The sequence below is a fragment of the Musca domestica genome, unplaced genomic scaffold, assembly GCF_030504385.1.
Source record: "Musca domestica strain aabys unplaced genomic scaffold, Musca_domestica.polishedcontigs.V.1.1 7, whole genome shotgun sequence".
Lineage (NCBI taxonomy): Eukaryota > Metazoa > Arthropoda > Insecta > Diptera > Muscidae > Musca > Musca domestica.
In genome coordinates, this window is record NW_026712383.1 from 8256282 (window position 1) to 8277885 (window position 21604).

The following is a 21604-nucleotide window of genomic DNA, read 5'->3' on the forward strand; positions in this document are numbered from 1 at the left end:
TGTTGAGAATACTTTGCATATAACTACTTTAATTCAACATTATTATTTAATCAAATAATCCTTGAAGTCTTTCTTTGTCATAGAAAATAAATTTTATATTAATATAAAATATTGTCTCAATAAAAGCAATACTTTTCAATATTCCATTGCGCATTTATTCTGATTCAATACATCTCAATCGGATAATAAATGCGACCTGCATTTTGTTCACAAGAATACATGGACAGACGGATAAGCATTCGGTTCTCTTCATATTTCAGACATCGTATTATTTCTACCAACACAAAATCGGTTGTGAAGATGAGATATATTGGTCCATTTCCTTTGGTGCCTCCTCCACAAAAGGACAGAATTGTGAATACCCATGAAGCTCATAAAACGATATATTAACATCCGACTCCATTCAGACTTGGCACATCTCTGTATTCAATGAACACAAAATCTGTTATAAAGATGGTAGAGATCGGAACACTTCTTCTGGTACCTTTCCCACTTAGGCATAAAAACAAAACGCCCAAAGAAAGCGAAATAAGCATCAAACTCTCTTCAAATTTTAAATAAATAAATATTTTTGTTAACAAAGGTCTTTTGTGAATATGATATATATCTACGAACCACTTCTGGAACCTCACCCACAAAGGGTCGAAATTTTTAACATTATTTCCTGTCACCACTTTCGAAACCTGTCAGCGATTCCTTACAACTTGCTATATCTAAATATTTCTCTCAACCAGAAACCTGAGAGAATGAATTTTAGATACCAAGTTCCAAACATTGGTGATAAGGTCTTCGAAATTCCATTATGTGACCAGTACAATGAAACGTTAATTTAAAAGAACAATTTTCATCTACGGGAGATGCCATTTATTGGGAGTATCAAATACCAAATTTGAAATTTAACTGCTTTTTTTTTCATAGCAACTATCAGTAATTTAGTGCATACAACGATTTTGAGAATGCCTTAATATAAAATCGAATGAAGCATGTACAGGGTGAGATAAAAAACTGCAACAAAGTCAATCGCCATTATTTTTTAAACTTTTTTAAATTTGTATTGAATGAAAGTAATTAATGTCGGAAAAAACATCAAATTTAAGAATAAGTTTAGATTTGTTTGAATTGGCCACCTTTGGCACGAATTATAGCCTCCAAATGGTCAATGAAACTGTCACACGCTGTCCGAATGTTGCTCTGCAGTATTTTGGCCCATTCCCGGCGAAGCGCTTGCTTGAGGTGATCGACACTTTGGTATTTTTTAGTGCCAACCTTGCTTTACAAAATACTCCAGACACAATAGACCAATGGATTGGTATCCGGAGATTTTGGCGACCATTGTGCGCTAAAAATGAAGCGAGAAACCTCGTTTTGTAACCAGCCTTGGGTGGCGCGTGCTGAATGCGGCCAAAATGTTTGCGTGCCCAAGGCTTTAATACACCCTCCAGAATATTTTCTCGATAATATTCGGCGTTTATTCTGATGCCACGGACGATTAATATGACCGGAGAGCGACCATCGGCTATTATGGCGGCCCACACCGTCACCACGACGCTTGAGTTCTGGTGGCCAACCGAAGGTGCACATTTTCAGCTGACCTCTTTGGTAATTAAACACTATCTTTTTTTTTGTTTACAATTTGCTGGGCAACGATGTTTTCTCATCGGCCAAGCGAAGCAACTCTTTAGAGTCTATTTTCTTTCTGTTATGTTGTAAGTTCTTGCACTTTTTATACCCTTCAGTATTCTATGGAGGGTATATTCACTTTGCAATTCCGTTTGTAACTCCTCTAAATATTCATAATAGATCCTACAAAGTACATATAGTCTGGATCAGCGTAAAATTCTATGACGATCTAGCGATGTCCATCTGTCTGTCTGTTGTAATTACGCTATCTTTCGAACGAAGTGAGGCTAAAATTTTGCATACGTGCATAGTTAACAAGTAGGCAGGTTGAAAAGTCCATGTCGATCCACGTTTTCGTATAGCGCTAATATAACGGTACCTCCGAAATAATCGGTATTTTGATGATTCCAGTGACATTATTCACCGGAATTGTTTCAAATTTCGTACTGCAAGATTCCAATGGGTACTACAACATAATAAAAAAAATTGTGTATGCAGGTTCAGATCTTCGTATAGCCCCGATATTTTCATGATTTTAGCGACATTATTAACCGGAATTACTTCAAATTTCGTATTTGAAGTTCGTAATGGGTATTACAGCCTGTTATAATATTGGGATGTGTGAAATTTGAAGACAATCGGAGTCTTACATCACATTTCATGAGAGTTGTAATTATTCAAAATTTTGACCATTTGTGGTAGGTACTTGATTGAGTGGACTGGTATTGTCCATTTTCACAAATCTCAATTCACAGCAAAATCGGGTTAACCTTTCTCTTTCTGTGCAAAAAATATATTTTTTGAAAATTTCGACGTTTTGTGGGGGAGGTACCAAAAGGAGTGGACCGATATTGTCCATCTTAACACCAGACCTTGGATTAATATAAATATTGGGAAGTGTGAAATTTGAAGACAATCGGACTCTTACATCACATTTTATGAGAGTTGTAATTATTCAAAATGTTGACCATTTATGGGGGAGGTATTTGATGAAGTAGACAGATATTGTCCATTTTCACACCTGACCTAGGAATGACGCATATATAATGATATGCAAAGTTGGAGCAAATTCGGATTATCCTTTCTCTTTCTGTGCAAAAATACTTTTTTTTTTTTTGAAAATTTCGACCATTTGTGGGGGAGGTACTTGTTGGAATGAACTTTGGGATGTGTGAAATTTTAAGACAATCGGACTCTTACATCACATTTTATGAGAGTTGTAATTATTCAAAATTTTGACCATTTGTGGGGGAGGTATTTGATGGAGTGGATCGATATTTTCCATTTTCAGACCTGACCTAGCTTTAACGCAAATATTAAGATAAGCAAAGTTGAAGCAAAATCGGATTATCCGTTTTCTTTCTGTTCAAAAAATATATTTTTTTGAAAATTTTGACCATTTGTGGGAGAGGTACCAAAAGGAGTGGACCTATATTATCCATGTTAACACCAGACCTTGGTTTAATATAAATATTGGGAAGTGTGAAATTTGAAGACAATCGGACTCTTACATCACATTTTATGAGAGTTGTAATTATTCAAAATGTTGACCATTTATGGGGGAGGTATTTGATGAAGTAGACAGATATTGTCCATTTTCACACCTGACCTAGGAATGACGCATATATAATGATATGCAAAGTTGGAGCAAATTCGGATTATCCTTTCTCTTTCTGTGCAAAAATACTTTTTTTTTTTGAAAATTTCGACCATTTGTGGGGGAGGTACTTGTTGGAATGAACTTTGGGATGTGTGAAATTTTAAGACAATCGGACTCTTACATCACATTTTATGAGAGTTGTAATTATTCAAAATTTTGACCATTTGTGGGGGAGGTACTTGATGAAGTGAACACATATTGTCCATTTTCACACCTGACCTAGGAATGACGTAAATATAAGGATATGCAAAGTTGGAGCAAAATCGAATTATCCTTTCTCTTTCTGTGCAAAAAATATATTTTTCGAAATTTCGACCTTTTGTGGGGGAGGTACCAAAAGGAGTGGACCGACATTGTCCATCTTAGCACCAGACCTTGGGTTAATATAAACATTGGGATGTTTGAAATTTTAAGATTAATTATTCAAAATTTTGACCATTTTTGGGGGAGGTACTTGATGGAGTGGACCGATATTGTCCATTTTCACACCTACCCTAGCACTGACGCAAATATTAGGATATGCAAAAGTTGGAGAATAATCGGATTATCTTTTATGTTTCTGTGCAAAGAATATATTTTTTGAAAATTTCGACCTTTTGTGGGGAGCGATATATGATAGTGGACCAATATTGCCCATCTCCGAACTCAATCCAAGTTGGACAAACATATTACGATGTACCCAGTTTGGACCAAATCGGATACTCCCTTCGAGAGTTATCGTGCGCACCAGCCAGACAGAAAGGCAGACGGACGGACGTACATCGCTAGGTTGACTCCAAATGTTTTGAAACGCGTTTTGACCGTATCAAATTGTATATACCTTCTGTAGTCATATAGCTGAGGGTATGATTAATGTGGTTTTTCTGTTGGTATATTATTTGTGATATTATTGTTATTTTATTTACAACGGACATTTATCTTGGGAATTTGGTTGACTTTTCTATAAAACTTTCTTTGCCAAATGTAATGCAAAGGAAAGTCATTACTTTTGTTTCACAATAATTTTTCAAATGTTTGTTAACCAACCAAGACAAGAAAAAAAATAAAATATAAATGATTAAACGTCAAAACAAGTAAGAGCAAAAATGAGGGCTTCCAAAATGTTGACAACTGCTGTTGCTGTGTGAGTCTTTTTCTCTCTAGAGAATCCTTGCCATTTTAAACTTAAACTTGGCAGTTTGACACCAGCACTATACCATAAATATGTTGTGGTGGTAGTAATACGAAATCTTCTTAAAAGATTAAAACAATTGTTAACTTCAAAGTTCAGAACTTTTGACCAGGAAAAAAGAAAAAAAACTTAATTTCAATACAACTTCTTTAGCAAAACAAATGCATCATTTGTAAGAGCATAAACTATGGACTTTAAATCTGCAGAAGAGATTTTGAGTAGACGATAGAAACCATAAAACCATTCTTGACAAATAGTTTTCCACAGTCAAGATGAAAACAGAAACCCCTGGCAAAAGTCTTCAAATTAACCGCAATTAAAAGTTTTTACAAACAACTTTTCCCTACCCGTTCTCCTCCCCATTTTTGTTGATAAGTAGTATTCACATAAACACAGTACCACTCGCAATACCACAACATTTTTGAGAGGTCAAACTCCAACCTACCGCAAAAAGTACTTGTAATAGGCCAGCTATTGGAATTCAAATATTGCTACGAATGTTTTGCTTGCAATCATGGCAAATAGTTACAATAATTGAAGTGGATGCAAAGTGGAAGAAATAATTTTGGTGGAATAGTTTACCACAGCGCAAAGATGCGAACGAAATTGTAGGTGTAATGGAGGGAACTGGAAATTTAACAAATATTTTAGCAATTCTTTTAAACAGGATGTATTGGAAAAAATCCTTGTTAATGCCATTGACGACATTAAAATGTTAATTAAGTTTTTAATACAAAAGTTTGATAAAAGCCAATGGTTGATATTTTAATTTTGTCATTATGTCCCACCTACAAAGATAAAGGGTATATTTTTATATTCAAATTCCCCACAAGTTTAATAGAACGTAAGTGTTTCCTTTATGTTATTGGACATTTATAAAAAGTTCATTTATAAGAAAACGACAATAGTCGAGTAGGCCTGAAGCCCGCAAGAATAATACGTCAATATTGGGAACTGGTGTGGAATAGATCATAGCAACATTATTTACTGTGTACTAACACCTTAGAGCGGTTGAATATTGAAATCGAATGGGAGTAATATATGGGAGCTATATCTTAATCTGAATCGATTTCCATTAAATTTGACGGATCTTTTTTCGTAGGAAATATCATTGTTATAGAGTGTATCCAATTAATTTGAGAAGGTTCTAATACAAAATCGAATGAAACTCACATATGGGGCTATAGCTGTATCTGAATAAATTTGACCCTATATTGGCACTTTTAGACTTTATTTTAGTTGAAACTTTTACTAAAAAGTACTTTAAATTAAATTCACTGCATTGGGTATATAAATAAAGCTAGGCTACAAAAATATTAAATTAGGTTCACTGATGGGCTGTTGGATAGATGAACAAACGATTTTAATTAAAATGTAATAAAATACACTAAATTCGGTACCAATCAGATTAATATAAACGAAAAGAGCTAAAATCTTGATATTTGGAATAAGAACTAAGTTTTGAAAGTAGGGTCGATGGATTAATTTGGGACATGTGTGCTTAGTGCAAGAACTGTACTAAACAGAATTAAATTTTGGGTGAACGGATGGAGGTAGAAATTTGAAATGTTGACATTGGGTCACTGCTACTGGGAAGGATTGAAATAAAGAACTGATTTTGGAAATGCGTACTATAAGTATGCGAAAAATACTAATTCTTGTATTAGTGATGGAATAGTTCTTGAAATATGAAATCTGACATAAGAATCATTTCTAGTGTGTAGGTTTGAAACTTGAATGTAGTTTTAGAAATACAGTAGCAGTCATTTTCTAGTGATTTTAGGTTTGAGGCTTTAATAAAGTCTGGGTTGATCTTTTAGTTAATGATATCACCCCGTTTCAGTACAAAAAGTATTAAACTGTACTAAGTTTGTGTTTGGGAAAAAGTTGTAAATCCTAAATTTGGATTATTTTTCTTGTGGCTGGGTTAATATATGAAGGTGGATTTAAAAATGCGTACTAAAAGTACGAAGTACACTAAAGGGTTTTAAATTTTACATTTGGGGAAGCATAGGGCTGGAAATCTGGAATTATGGTCTTTGATGTTGTGTGGGATATTTTTTTTTTTTTTTTGTTTTGGGAAATTCGTAAATAAGAGTACCAAACTATTCACTAAATTTGGTACTATACTATTATGTAAACGTAGGGTTGATATAAGGAGGTGGTTTTAGAGATGTGGACTAAGTCTAAAAATTGTCTTTTATTCTATTAAGTTTGTTTCAATTTGGTTTGTAGTGAATGGATAAAGGTGGAATATAAAAATTTAATGTTAAAAGAGGTCATTGTGGAAATGCGTACAATAAGTGTATGAAAAATACTAAGTGGTTCCAAATATGACATTTTGTGTGGGAATAGAATAGGAGTTATGCATTTTGGTGTTAGGATCATTGTGGTGTGTATTGTTTACGTAAAGCTGCTATCAGACGATAAGGGTTTTACATATATGTTGTCACTTATCCATGCGTACTTCCGTGTGTACGTCAAAATTGCCATTTTACATATGACTCATATCTCTTGCTATCACACACTAGCATATGTTTCTATACCCTCAGCCATATGGCTGGAGAGGGTATATTCATTTGATACGGTCAAAACGTGCCTACTCGAAATAACGGTTTTAGACCCTAGGGTTCTTTGAACCGAATCCGTTTCAGGAGTCGATCTAGCGACGTCCGTCCATCCGTCTGTCTGTCGATGTCTCGCACGATAACTCTCGATTTGGAACTTGTTACATCGTTTAGCTTAGATCAAGTTCTGAGATGGGCAATATCGGTCCACTACTTCTGGTGTGCCTCCCCCACAAATTTTGAATAATTATAACTCTTATAAAATGTGATCAAACGTCTGGTGTTAAGATGGAATATATCGGTCAACTATTTCTGGTACCTTCCCCACAAAAGGTCGAAATTTTGAATATCCATTAAGGTCATAAAACACGAAACTAACATACGCTTCCATTTAGGCTTGGCACGCCTGAAAATTTCTATCAACACAGGATCTGTTATAAAAAGGTAGAGATCGGATCATTCCCTTTGGTATCTCCACCACAAAGGGTCAAAATTTTGAATAACCAAAACGTTTATAAAATCCGAAATAAGCATTAGGTTCTCTTTATATTTCACACATCCCATTATTTCTATGGGATGTATCGGTCCACTCCTTCTGGTAACTCCCCAACAAAGGCTCAAAATTTTGAATATTCATGAAGCTCGTAAAAAGCGAAATCAACATCTGACTCCATTCCATTGGTACATCTCAATATTTCCATCAACACAAGATCTGTTGAAAGGATGGTAGAGATCGCAATCATTTTTTTGCTACCTGTACCACATAGGGTTCAAGATTTTGAAAAACAAAACGTCCAAAGAAAGCGAAAGCATCCAACTCTCTTTACACATACAAACATTTTTGCTAATACAATATGTATTGTACAGATGATATATATCTGTGAACCCCTTTTGGTACCTCACTGACAAAGGGTTACAATTTTCAATACTCGTATTTGTCATAACTTGCGAAACAAGTCAGGGATTCTTTATAAATTGCTATATCTAAATGTTTCTCCCTTAACCGGAAACCTGAGATGAATAGGGAATTTATGATTTCCGATAAATTGGATATAAATGTTCGATTTCCTTATAATTTTGTGCATACCAATTTTTTTATTTGCATTAGGTAAAGTATAAAAATGAAATACTTCGGTACCACTTGCACATGTTAACATTTTCTAAAAATTATCACATATGTCATGTAAAGTGAAGAAAGTTACTAATATAATCCAAACCTGGCAAGTCGCAATATTTATATCGTATTTATTTAGATCCGATAAGAAATTGCCAATATTGGCCCATTCTTTCGGAACCTACTCCATAAGGGGTTAAATATTTCAATAATCATGACAGAAGTCGAAATATTTTTAAATAATCGTACCTTGACTGAGGGTATATATCTGTCGGCAAAACCGACCGATACTTATTAACTTGTTTAAACATAATAATTGACACATCCTATAATGACTTGACTAAATAGGCTTTAATTTGGGAATTATAAACCTAAATTTTCAATTTAATTGAGTGAGTGTCTTCCAACGCGTGCGATAGTGCTTGTTTGTAAAGAAAAAATTAGTGGTGGCGTCAACTTAATAATCGATTTAAGTAAATTAAATTTAATACTTTTGGAATCAGAAATATTTTATAATAGTAAATAACAGTCTAAAAATCATTTTAAAACTTCAAAAAATACACAATCAAGCATTTTTCTCTTATATTATTTAATGCCGACATTAGGAACAGAAAAAACGAGATTTGCCAGTAGCCGGCAGGGGGTGCCAATTACTAGAAAAATATCATTTTTGACCTACTTCACCAAAACTTGAGAAAAGTATTAAAAAATAATCCAAAAACTACTCGAATAAAAAATAAAAATAGTTTTGAGTCGGCCGTTGCTTTTGTGCAACTGCCTTGTGCTTTTTGACCAACTTTTCAAAATTAAGTAGTTTTTTTTTTTTTAATCAGCTATTTGACGTTTTAGATAGCGGTGGCATTTTAAAAAAAAATGTTGGTTATCTAAAGAAAAAATATTAATTCACAAAATTCCAAATATAAAAAAGGTACTTTTTTATTTAATCTCATTTTTATTTTAATTGAAAATCCATACGTTACTGGAGGTAACCATACTATTCTTGATTTTTTACCTATATGATAATTAAATAAAACACTATATAAAAACGAAACTAGTTAATTAAACTGTGAATTAGTACTGTGAATATAGTAAATAGCATTGTTTTATACTATTTGAAATAAAAAAAATATACAAAATAATATTTTTTACCATATGCCGACTACTGGCAAATAGATATGCCGAGTATTGGAAAATGGTGCCGATTACTGGCAAAAAACTACTATTTTAGTAAAATTGCAAATTTTGCCAATTTAATAAAAATAAATTCAATTGTTGTTTATTATTTCGTAAACTAAACAAAATTTGGAATCTGAACGACTTTATTTTTCACTCATAATGTCGAAAGATTGAAATATTAAAAAGCCTAAAAGTGCACACTATTGGTACACATACTGTAGATTGTTTGCTTTAAATTTGTCTATTAAGCCTGAAATCAAAACGATCATATCTTTCCCCGTTTTTTATGATTCCTAACATAATTACTGCAATCATTCACAATTTTTTTCTTTCAAACCCCACATTTAGGAAAATTTAATTATTGTTTCAAATGAGATAAATAACCGATTGAGGACAAATTAACAAACATACCTTCAAATAGAATATTGGCTTAATACTACTCAGCTAGAAAGCAGCATCTACCTACTTTGCATATTCTCAATACCATGAAAGCGCTTAATTTCAGACATCGCTAAGCCACTTAAACTAAATCCGTATGCATGGGGCAAACGCAAAGCAATTGAACAACGCACAAGTCAAACCATATTGCGGTTAGAATTTACAAATCGAAGTATATATTGATTTGAATGGGAACAGTAGAATATGTTTCAACGTGTGTGTGTAGGAGCGATGTGGATTTGTGGGAATATCAAGAAAACCCCCACTGGATGTGTAGATGTCTTTAGTGAAATGAGTTTATATCGCATCGGCATAGTTTGATGCTATTGGCTATGTGAGTGGGTATAGAAGGTGAAGAAGTTTATTTAAATTTTTATAGCTAATACGTGTAGAACGTGACCAATTTCAGTTATTTTGAAATTTTGATGAAAATTTATGTTATAGGTGGTGGTAGCTACCTGATTTCATGTGAGCAAAGGCTATGGCCAATAGATGTAGTTTTAAGGCAAAAAGTTGAAACAACAACTAATTAATCTTGCTGATTAAGAAACAAGTTAAAAGGCAGTAAGTTCGGCCGGGCCGAACTTTGAATACCCTTCAACATTTGCAACGAATTTGGAAATTTTAAAAAAATAAAATCCCTAACAAATTCTGTTAAAATTTTAAAAATACCGAATATAGCCCTTATATTGGGGTCTATACGACGTGGACCTACATAGGCATTGCTTTTCATAAACCATTACCAAATTCAAATAAGAAACTTGAAATAAACGGTGAATAATGTAGCTAAAATCATCAAAACATCCTATATGAGGAGGTACCGTTATATCGGAGCTGTGCGAAGACCTGGACCTGCATAGACAATTTTCTGTTACAGACTGTAGCATCCACTACGAACTTCAAACACCACATATCAAACAATTTCGGTGGGTATTGTACCTAAAATCGTCAAAATACCGAGTATAGGGATATATGGGGCCTATACGAAGAACTGACCCGCATAGACAATTTTCTGTCTCAGACTGTAGTTCCCATAACAAACTCAAAGTACGTAATTTGAAACAATTCCGATGAATAATGTCGCTAAAATCATCAAAATACCGAATATAGGGAGGTACCGTCATATGTAGGCTATATGAAAACGTGGACCTACATAGCTCATTTACGAACTTAACCAGCCTACTGGAAAAATAATCATGTGTGCAAAATTTTAGCCGTCTATCTCAATCGGACATCGCTAAATCGACTTAGAATTTTACGCTGATCAAGAATATATATACTTTGTTGGGTCTGATATGAGTGTTTCTAGGAGTTACAAACGGAATGACAAAGTTAATATACCCTCCATAGTATGGTGGAGAGTATAAAAATAGAAGAATTTAGAAATTCAGACCCTGAAGCAATGAGTATTTTTCTCCACTCTCAAAATTTGGGTAATTTAAAACAATGTAATCAGAGAGTAAAAAAATAGGAGAACATAAGTGTGCGGCCCTGGCCTAAAGTATAACTTTAGTTTCTGCGGCACTTTCGTATCTTCTCGTGTAAATAAATTGTAGTGCAATTCCTAGTCTGCTAGGCCTTTATTCATTGGTCCATCACATAATTGCACCTAAGCCCTATATCACAGGACACATAAAATATCTCCGTACTTACCTATAAAAAACCACACATACGCCCGTCCGTACAGCTGCTGTTTGTACATTTCGCAGAGCACTCGCCTGGCTGCCACCACGTAGAAGAGACCAACAATAATACGAGCATCCTGTCGCCGTAAATTGCGTACAGCATCAGTTGGATCGGATAAAAATGATTGTCTTGTAACGATTTCAATTCCTGCTTCCATGCAGCGATTCTCAAGGTCTTCAACCGTCTGGAAATAAATCACAAAAAAAGCAAAACAAAGAGATGGATAATTAATGCTAAATGTTGTCAAAGAGACAATTTCATGTTAAGTAATCGTTCGTTTGACGACAAAGAACAGAACAGCAAATATTAAACAGCGGTTGGAAGCACGATTTCTTTAATGGCTTTCTCGTTTGAGTGAGTTAAATGCGTTTCGAGGGAATTTGTAATTAAAATCAAATACGGACATTTATTGCTAAATATATTGGAAGTAGAAGGAAAATATAGTATTGGGGACACGTTTACCCATTGGTAGAACCGCCGGAACACTTTATATTATTTTACACGACATTCGTTATGGACTATCAAGCTTCAAAACAAATAGTGGTGAATTTTAAACACATTTTGGATGTTTCAAATATCTTTTCAAGAACTATATGAAAATTCTAACTATCTAACATTTTTCTTTCAACGAGTGCTTATTTTGTGAATGGTAAAACTTAGCTCGTGTCTTATTTGAAATAAAATTAGTCTCATCCTTCCACTGAATATTGTTGTGTATTCCATTGAACAACGCTGGCACATATTACGACATTACTTTGAAAATCATGGTAATGTTGCAGAATGTGTGCGAAAATTGCGTACGAATTTAGAAAGAAGAGGAAAATCGTCAGAAAGCAACAAAGTCAAACGCCATAATTTTTACATTTTTTTTTTTAATTTCATTGAATGAAAAACAAAAACATGTCGGAAATAGCATCAAATTTTAGAATAAGTTTAGATTTGTTCGTATTTGTCAACTTTGGCAACCGTCACACGCTGCCCATTCCTGGCGAAGCGCTTGTCAGCTGTCTGAATTTGGCTGCTGTTTTTTCATCTCATCCTGTATACATTGAAATCCTCTATAATGTCTTTATAAGACATTCAAGAATTCATTTAAGTACTGAATTGTATGAAATTTCAAAAAAAGAAGCCTATACACCCAAAAAAAAAAAAAAAAAAAAAAATCACTAATAATCCGACTAATAACTGAGGATTTTTAGCACCTTTTCCTTTCGTATATTTATATTTTTTGTTCAAAACCAACAGACTAATAATAGCGGCTTTGCAAAAAAAAATAAATAAAACAAAAAAAGAAACAGTAAAGAAAGTCAAAAAGCGGACGACTATACGATACCCAACACCACCATGCATGTAGTAGAGCTCCCGCAACAAAAGAATTTATTTGAAGTGGATCATATCCCCTATCAACATTGGGCTATGGGTCAGTTATAGTTTACTTTCCGAGGGAACCGAATTTTTAATACACGAATTTATAATACCCTCCACGATTTCGAAGGAAATTGAAAAATTTCAAAAAAAAAAAAAAATCCGAAAACTACCACTTAAATGCAAACCCTTATATGGCGACTATATGAAGACGTGGACCTGTATACCAAATTTTTTTGCTATAGGCTGTAGTGCCCATTACGAACTTCAAATACGAAATTTGTTACAATTACGGTGAAAAATGTCGCAAAAATCATGAAAATAAGGAGTATCGGGAGGTACCGAAGACGTGGGCATGCACAGACAATTTTCTGTCTTAGGATGTATTACCCATTAGAATCTTCCAGTACGAAATTTGAAAAGATTCCGGTGAATAATATTGCTGAAATTATCAAAATGCCGAATATCGGGAAGTGTCGTAATATGGGGGCTATACGAGGACTTGGACCTGCATACAAAAATTGTTGTCATATGCTGTAGCACCCATTACGAACTTCATATACGAAATTTTAAATAATTCCGGCAAATAATGTCGCTAAAACCATGAAAATATCGAATATCGGGAGGTACCGTTATATGGGGGCTACACGAAAACGCGGACCGACATGGCCCATTTACGAATGGTGAAGGGTATAAAAATATATATCGGAGCCGAGTTTCGCTATATTCACTCTATTTTGGCTGATATTAGCCGTCATTTGCACAATAAACTTGACATCGGATTAAGGATATATATGGGATCAATATCCAAATCGTAGTCGTTCTCGATAAAATTTGGCAAAAGTATTTCCGAGCTCTATAAGATATCCTATACCAAATATCTTTGTTGTCGCATGCATATTCCGAATATAAGGGACTTAAACCCCAAATCTAATGAAACATATATCTGAGCCGATTTTCACAAAATTTGGTGTACATGCTTCAAGACTGAATTCGATGCCGAAATTAAGGTATTTGGACTGACATTGACCATTTGCCACACAATTAACCCAAAATCGGTTTAAGATATATGTGGAAGATATATTCAAATCTGAACCGATCAGAGGTATTTTTCGGATGTATCTAACATTTTGTACCAAATATCATTGCTATGGAGTGCATATTATGCATGTGAGGGACTTAAAACCCCAAATCGGATAAAACAAATCTGATGTATATGCTTCTAGATTGAATTCAGTCAGATGTACCAAAATCAGGTCATTTGGACTTATATTGGCTATTTGGTGCACAATTAACCCGAAATCGGTTGAAGATATATGGGAGCTATATCTAAATGTGATCCGATTATCACCAATTTCAATAGGGGTTAGTCCTTGGGCCAAAAAATATTGTTTGCAAAATTGCATTTCAATCGGATAATAAATGCGACCTGCATTTTGTTCACAAGAATACGTGGAAAGTGATTCTATGAATATCCTCAGAAGTAACTATGGATCTATCACGCTTCCTTCTCCCTGTTAGAAACAATCGCACTAAGACATAATACATGTGGTGTAGGGTATAAAAAGGAAAAAATACCAGACTTCTGTGGCTTATTTCTAAAGATTAAGTGAAAACAATAGACAAGTATTGAGTTACAATAATTTTTATTTAAAGAAATTGATATGAGCAAACTGTCGACACACTGGGTGAGATAAAAAAAACTGCAACAAAGTCAAACGCCATAATTTTTCCTTTTTTTAGTTTATTGAATGAAATGACGAAAATAGCATCCAATTGTAGAATAACTTTAGATTTGTTCTAATTTGTCACATTTGGCACGAATTGTGGCCTTCAAACGGCTAATGAAACCGTCACATACTACCCAAATGTTGCTCTGCGGTATTTTGGCCCATTCCCGGCGAAGCGCTTGCTTGCGTTGATCGACACTTTGGTATTTTTTAGTGCCACCCTTGCTTTCCAAAATAGTCCAACGGATTGGTATCCGGAGATTTTGGTGCCCATTGTGCCTTGGAAATGAAGCGAGGAACCTTATTATGTAACCATTCATGGGTGACGCGTGCTGAGTGCGATGGTGCTCCGGTCTATTGGAATGTCCAAGATCTGCAGCCAAAATGTTTGAGTGCCAAAGGCTTTAATACACCCTCCATAATATATTGCGATAATACTCGGCATTTATACTGATGCCACGGTCGATTAATACGAGGGGAGGGCGACCAACACCTGTTATGGCCGCCCACACCATCACCATGGCCGGCGCTTGAGTTCTGGTGGGCAACCACAGGAGCACATTTGCAGCTGACCTCTTTGGCAAGTAAACACGAATGTTTTCTCATCGGAGAAAACCGAATTCGGTAGTTCACCACTTTCGGCCAAGCGAAGCAACTCTTTAGCTCTTTTGAGTCTATTTGCTTTCTGTTGCCGTGTGAGTTCTTGCACTTTTGGGAATGTCAATGGCTTTACTCCGAGCTCATTTTCAATATTTGCCGAATCGAATATTGCGATATGTTGATTCAGCTCACGAGCCATTATTCGGCCACTGCGACGCGGATTTCGATCAAGTCGCTTCTTTACTTTTCCAATCATTTCTGCTGATGGTGCTGTTGTCTTCCGTCCACTTCCTTGACGTCGGGCTACGCTACCAGTATCACAGTAGCGAGCGATGGTACGAAATACAAAAGATTTATTCACATTTAAATGCTGGAATGCTCTAACGATAGCCACCTGTGGTTTTCTAGCCAAATATAAAGACATCACACTATCACGCTTGAATTCCATTACGAATAACTTTTTTTCTGGAAAATTCTCACCAAAATGCTTTTGTACGCTTGTAAACAATGTAATGTCTTTGGAATAAGTCTGAAGTTGATGAAGTCTAATCCTCCTTCTGTTATTAACAATTTGCCTCAGAACTCAAAAAAAAATAAAAAAATAGTTTCGCCTTGTCAGTATAGAGGAGATTTGTTAAAATACACTTTTATTTATTTTCTGCAATAGAATGCGAAATGTCCTTTAATATACGCGAATTCATTAGGGCTTTAAATATCATGTGGTTTTGAGATAAAGGCTGCCAACCCTTAAAATTCCGTATACCAGGTATAACGTCGTACGAAAATGTTAACTCCTGCAGCATTTTTACATTCACCTTTTAGTTCACATTTCATTTAATAAGAGGATTCTATAGGTCTTCCTTGACACTAAGTGAATATCATCTTTCGTTCCTTTCCAAAATATATAAGATAGTATAAACTGCTGTATATTTTTGTTTACTACTTGCTTGTAAACTTGTTAATTTTATTTTACTTTCGCTTGACTTGCCATAATCCATTTTAATTTTCCGATTTTTTATTTTTTCGCAAAAAAAAATGAAAACTCTCCAGTGATTAAATCATTTAAAACGTCCATGTCATTCCATATCATATTACGTCCGATTTCCCCATCCAAACTTTATTCTATTAACTGCTTAGGGATTATGACTTCTAGAATACACACTTTGGACCATGACAATCTTTAATACTGTAATTTTCAATTACATTTTGTTCCAGTCATGTTTTGCTTTGGCCACATTCCACTTGATTTCCCACAACGATTTTATTTAGTGCCCGTTCTGCTAGTTTGGGTATAGTTTATACGAAATGAAATATTTCAGCAACTATTGCTCTCCCATGTTCATCTGTTTCTTCGATTAGGGATATAATATTAGTTTTTGTTGCACTCGTTTACGGTCAGTTACGTTCGTTCATTGGAGGGAGGAAGGTTAGGAGTGAGTGGTACAGTGTTGTTCGTTAGTTCAAGATACATAACATCTGTTTTTTGTTCCGTTCCGTATTAGCTTTTCTCTTCGTGTATTTTGTTGTCTTCTGTGTGACGTACTTAAGTATCATTGGGAACGTTTTAGAGTAAATTGACAGTGTCAGCATAATCTCTGAGCGTTAGAGGATATCCAATTAGATGACATCCGGAGAAATTTGTTATGATTATACAAAAGCAAGAACTTGATGTCAATGTTTAATCTATGGGAATGGAATTTTTGTAAATACATACACATACAATTCTTTAAAAAGTAATACAATTCATACTCCACAGGAAGTTATAGTGCAATTAACGATTTTTGGTTGATTTGCTGTACAATTTCAAAGAATCAAAAACTCAAGAGGAGTACTGAATAATACATTCAGGTGTATAATTTTCTGGGGTTACTTATGACAGCTTATCTCATTAAAAACAAGTTAAAAAGTTGTAAGTTCGGCCAGACCGAACTTTGAATACTCTCCACCATTTGGTACAAATTTAAAAATTTAAAAAAAAAAAAAAAAAAATCCGTTGAAAATTCTTTTAAAATCTTAAGAATGTAGCTGTATATTAGGGTCTGTATGACGACGTGGACCTGCATAGACAACTTTTGTCACAAGCTATTTCAATATTTAAATGCGAAACTTGAAAAAAAAAATCTGTTTATAATGTAGCTAAAATCATCTAAATACCGAATAGAGGGAGGTACCATGGGGGTTATAAAACGTGGACCTGCACAGACAATTTTCTGTCATAGGCTGTAGTATCCATTACGAATTTTAAATAAAAAATTTTAAATAATTTCGGGAGATAATGTCGCTAAAATCATCAAAATACGGAATATTGGGGGGTACCGTTATATGGGGGCTATACGAAAAGATGAACCTACACAGACAATTTTCTGTCATAGGCTGCAGTATTCATTACGAACTTCAAATTCTAAATTTGAAATAGTTACGGAAATAAATAAATAAAATCGTCAAAATACCCAATATTGGGAGCTACCGTTACATGGGGACCTACTTGGCTCATTTTCTGTCTTAGGATGTAGTATCCATTACGAACTTCAAATACCAAAGTTGAAACAATTCCGGTAAATAATGTCGCTAAAATAATCAAAATACCGAATATCGGTGAGATACCGTTATATGGGGGCTATACGAAGACATGGAACTACATAGCCCATTTTCTGTTTTATTCTGTAATAACTATTACGAACTTCAAATACCAAAATTGAAACAATTCCGGTAAATAATGTAGCTAAAATCATCAAAATACCGAATATATGGAGATACCGTTATATGGGGGCTATACGAAGACGTGGACCTACATGGCCCATTTTCAATACCAAAAGCCCTGCAGACAAAATACACATTTGAGTAAAATTTTATCAACCTACTTCATTTCGTTCGGATAATTGTGCACCAAATGTCAATATAAATCAAAAAGATCTGAATATTGCCACATCTGACCAATTTTAGTGTAGAAGCAAGTAGATCAAATTTGATGAAAATTGGTTCATATGTCTCATCCGATTTGGGGTTTTAAGTCTGTCACATGCGCAATATGCACTCCACAAAAATGATATTTGGTAGTGAACATTAGATACTGCTCGAAAATACCTCTGTCAAAATTTCTCGAGATCGGTTCAGAACAGGAATATAGCTTCCATATATATCCTTATCCTATATCAGGTTTATTGTGCACCAAATGGCCAATACCAGCCCAAAAGGACTGAATTTTGGACGTCTGAATTCATCCTATAATCAGGTACATCGAAATTGGTTTAAATAGGTTCAGATATAGTTATAGCTCCCATATATGTTGTATCCGATTTTGGGTTTAAAGTCCCTCACAAGCGTAATATGCATTCCACAACAATAATCATTGGTACCAGATATCAGCTCTGAAAAAGGGTATCAAATTTTGTCAAGATCGGTTCAGATTTGGATATAGCTCCCATATATATGTTTCATCCGATTTGGTGTTAAAGTCCCCAACATTCAAAATATACATTTAACAACAATGATATCTTACATTCGCCAAATTTTATCGAAATCGGATAAGATTTGGATATAGCCCCCATTTATATCCTTAATACGATTTCAAGTTTGTTCTTCAAACAATAGCTAATATCATCCAAAATAGAGTGAATTTCGGGATGTACGTTTTCATTAGGTAGAGCTGGGCTCCGATGTATATATTTTTTAATATAATCCTTCTCAAAGTTATATCCTGGACTCTATAGCAGTGTAATTTGCTATAAAAGGTTAAAAAGTCTCCGTCCAATTTAGTGAAAATTGATTCAGAATAGGATATGCCTCTTCCATATTAGTTCCCTCTGAAACCAAACTATAACTGCTCTAAAGCAAATGTTGATAGGTGGTATAATCTACTCTAGCTCTACTAAATATGCATTACGGAATAAAACGAATTTTACAATCAATTAAGCTGTAATTTGGCAAGTCGGGTTTTCAAAGGATAGAGTCCCGCATTGCTGAAAAAAATAATATTGATAAACTATTTTGTATTGATCGCATAATTAACCGCTGTTTGACGTTCGTTTGATTGCATACAAAATCATCAGCTTGACGTTTTAAACTCGGTCCGGATCTTTCAATTTATCATTTTGTAATATCAATGAGCAGAACTCGTCCTCGTGATATTGGTTGATTATTGGTCCAGGATTTGAAATTAAAAAGGAGACTTCTAGTTGTTTAATTATATTGAATCTCTTTACTATCATGAAATTTACAAATACAATTTTTTTATCCGCTTGATTGTACCCATTTTGTCTTATTTCCCTAATATAATTGCGAATACTTCAAGATGCTTATAAACTGACGTGACATTTCGCAAATGCAAGCAAAAATCCTTAATTTACCTTAGCTGCCATTTCCCATTTTAATAAATTCCGTAAATATTTTCCCAAATATTTCCACTTCAATAAAAGGCCACCTGCCTTCTAACTTAATCGTCATTTAAATAATATATTAAAAAAAATTCTTGCATATAAATTGGCCAGGTGACAGTACCTCCATCATTTGCATAAAAACAATTGAAAGAAGTTATGCGGTGGGAATACCTTTGAGATATTTCCGCATTAGGTTATTAACTGTCGTTTACATTTTAGGAGTTGGCTTGGTGGAGGGTATGAGGAAATACTTTAGAACAGTTTTCAGGCACGTATACGCATCATCATTTTATTTTTGCGGTATGATTTATCGATTTCTATAAAATAATTTAGATTAAAATGAATACACCTGGTTTTTAGACCCTTCTTCAGGGATTACTTGTGACAATGAAAATATTCGAAATGGTTTTCAGATAAATACTGGAAATTGTAGAGTGTTTAAAGAAAGAGAAGAAATAATCGTGAACAGTTTTACACTTATTTCCCAACTTTTAATAGTCTTTGTGTCAATTTTTGCGCTTCCATGCGAAGATTGTTAAAGTTGGCAATTTTCAAAATAATAAAATTCGTTAAAATCTTAAAAATACCGAAGGTAGCCGTATATTGGGGTCTATACGAAGACGTCGACCTGCATAAGCATCTTTTGCCATAAGCTATTACAATATTCAAATGCAAAAGTTAAAAAAAAATCTGTTTATAATGTAGCTAAAATCATCATGGGGTACCATGGGGGTTATAAAACGTGGACCTGCAGAGGCATTTTTTTGTCATAGGCTGTAGTATCCATCACGAAACTCAAATGTTAAATTTGAAACAATTCCGGTAAATAATGTCGCTAAAATCATCAAAATACCGAATATCGGCAGGTACCGTTATATGGGGCTATACGAAGACGTGAACCTGCACAGACATTTTTCTGTCATAGGCTGTAGTATTCATTACGAACTTCAAATACCAAATTTGAAATTGTTCCGGTAAATAATGTCGCTAAAATCATCAGAATACCGAAAATCGGGGGGTACCGTTATATTGGGGCTATACGAAGATGTGGATCTCCATGGCCCATTTTCTGTCTTAGGCTGTAGTATCCATTACAAACTTCAAATACCAAATTTGAAACAATTTCAGTAAATAATGTCGCTAAAATCATCGAAATACCGAATATCGGGTGGTACCGTTACAAGGTGGCTATATGAAGACGTGGACTTGCACAGACAATTTTCTGTCATAGGCTGTAGAAACCATTAGGAACTTCAAGCACTAAATTTGAAACAATTTCGGTAAATAATGTCGCTAAAATCATCAAAATACCGCGTATCGGGAGATACCGTTATATGGGGGCTATACGATGACGTGGACCTACATAGCCAATTTTACCAAAAGTCCTTCAGACATAATACACATTTGAGTAAGTATCTACTTACTTCATTTCGTTCTGAAGCTAAAGTGATTTCCACAGACGGACAGATGGGTAGGCGGACATTGCTAAATCGACATAGAATTTTATGCTGATGAAGAATATATTTGTGGGGTCTAAAATGTATATTTCAATTTGTTACAAACAGATTGACAAACTTAATATAACCTCCATACTATGGTGGAAAATGAAAAAACTGGAATCTAGTAGATTTTTGCCGAGAAAGTGAAAAAAAAAATCAATGTGAAATGAAATTCCTTAGGTGTTGCTAAGGGTTAAATTCTCGCATGACTTCATCAAGCAAATTGTATTTCTACTGTAGTCTTTTGAAATGTAAAGGCAAGCCCATAATGGCAGGGTATGTCAACTTTCAACTCCCTGCCTCAAAAATCCACATCCAGTAAGAACCTTAAAAATCATATACATATATACATATATATGTACATACACACACCATAAGCTCCGTTCTTTGTAGATGTTGATCTCCTTTGGCATTCCTCAAGGCAATGGTAATTCTTCCTTCTAAGAAGGATATTCAATAATTTCTGCTTTGCTCGAGTATTAGAGGCAACAGTCACGTGGCATACATTCTTTTCTTTCAACATTCTGTGTATGAGTTTGTGTGTGTGTGTTACTCGTACACCTTATACCTTATTCCGTTTGAACGGAATATTAAATACCTAC

The 21604-nt window shown here is 34.5% G+C and overlaps 1 protein-coding gene across 1 annotated transcript in view; it reads right to left on the minus strand.

The window, feature by feature from the left end:
• Positions 1 to 21604, minus strand: part of LOC101888652 (gamma-aminobutyric acid type B receptor subunit 1) — a 313388-nt gene that overhangs the window by 44339 nt on the left and 247445 nt on the right. The window contains exon 6 of the mRNA XM_059130223.1: positions 11400 to 11616. Coding sequence (XP_058986206.1) covers positions 11400 to 11616 — 217 coding nt within the window. The remainder of the gene's footprint in view (positions 1 to 11399; positions 11617 to 21604) is intronic.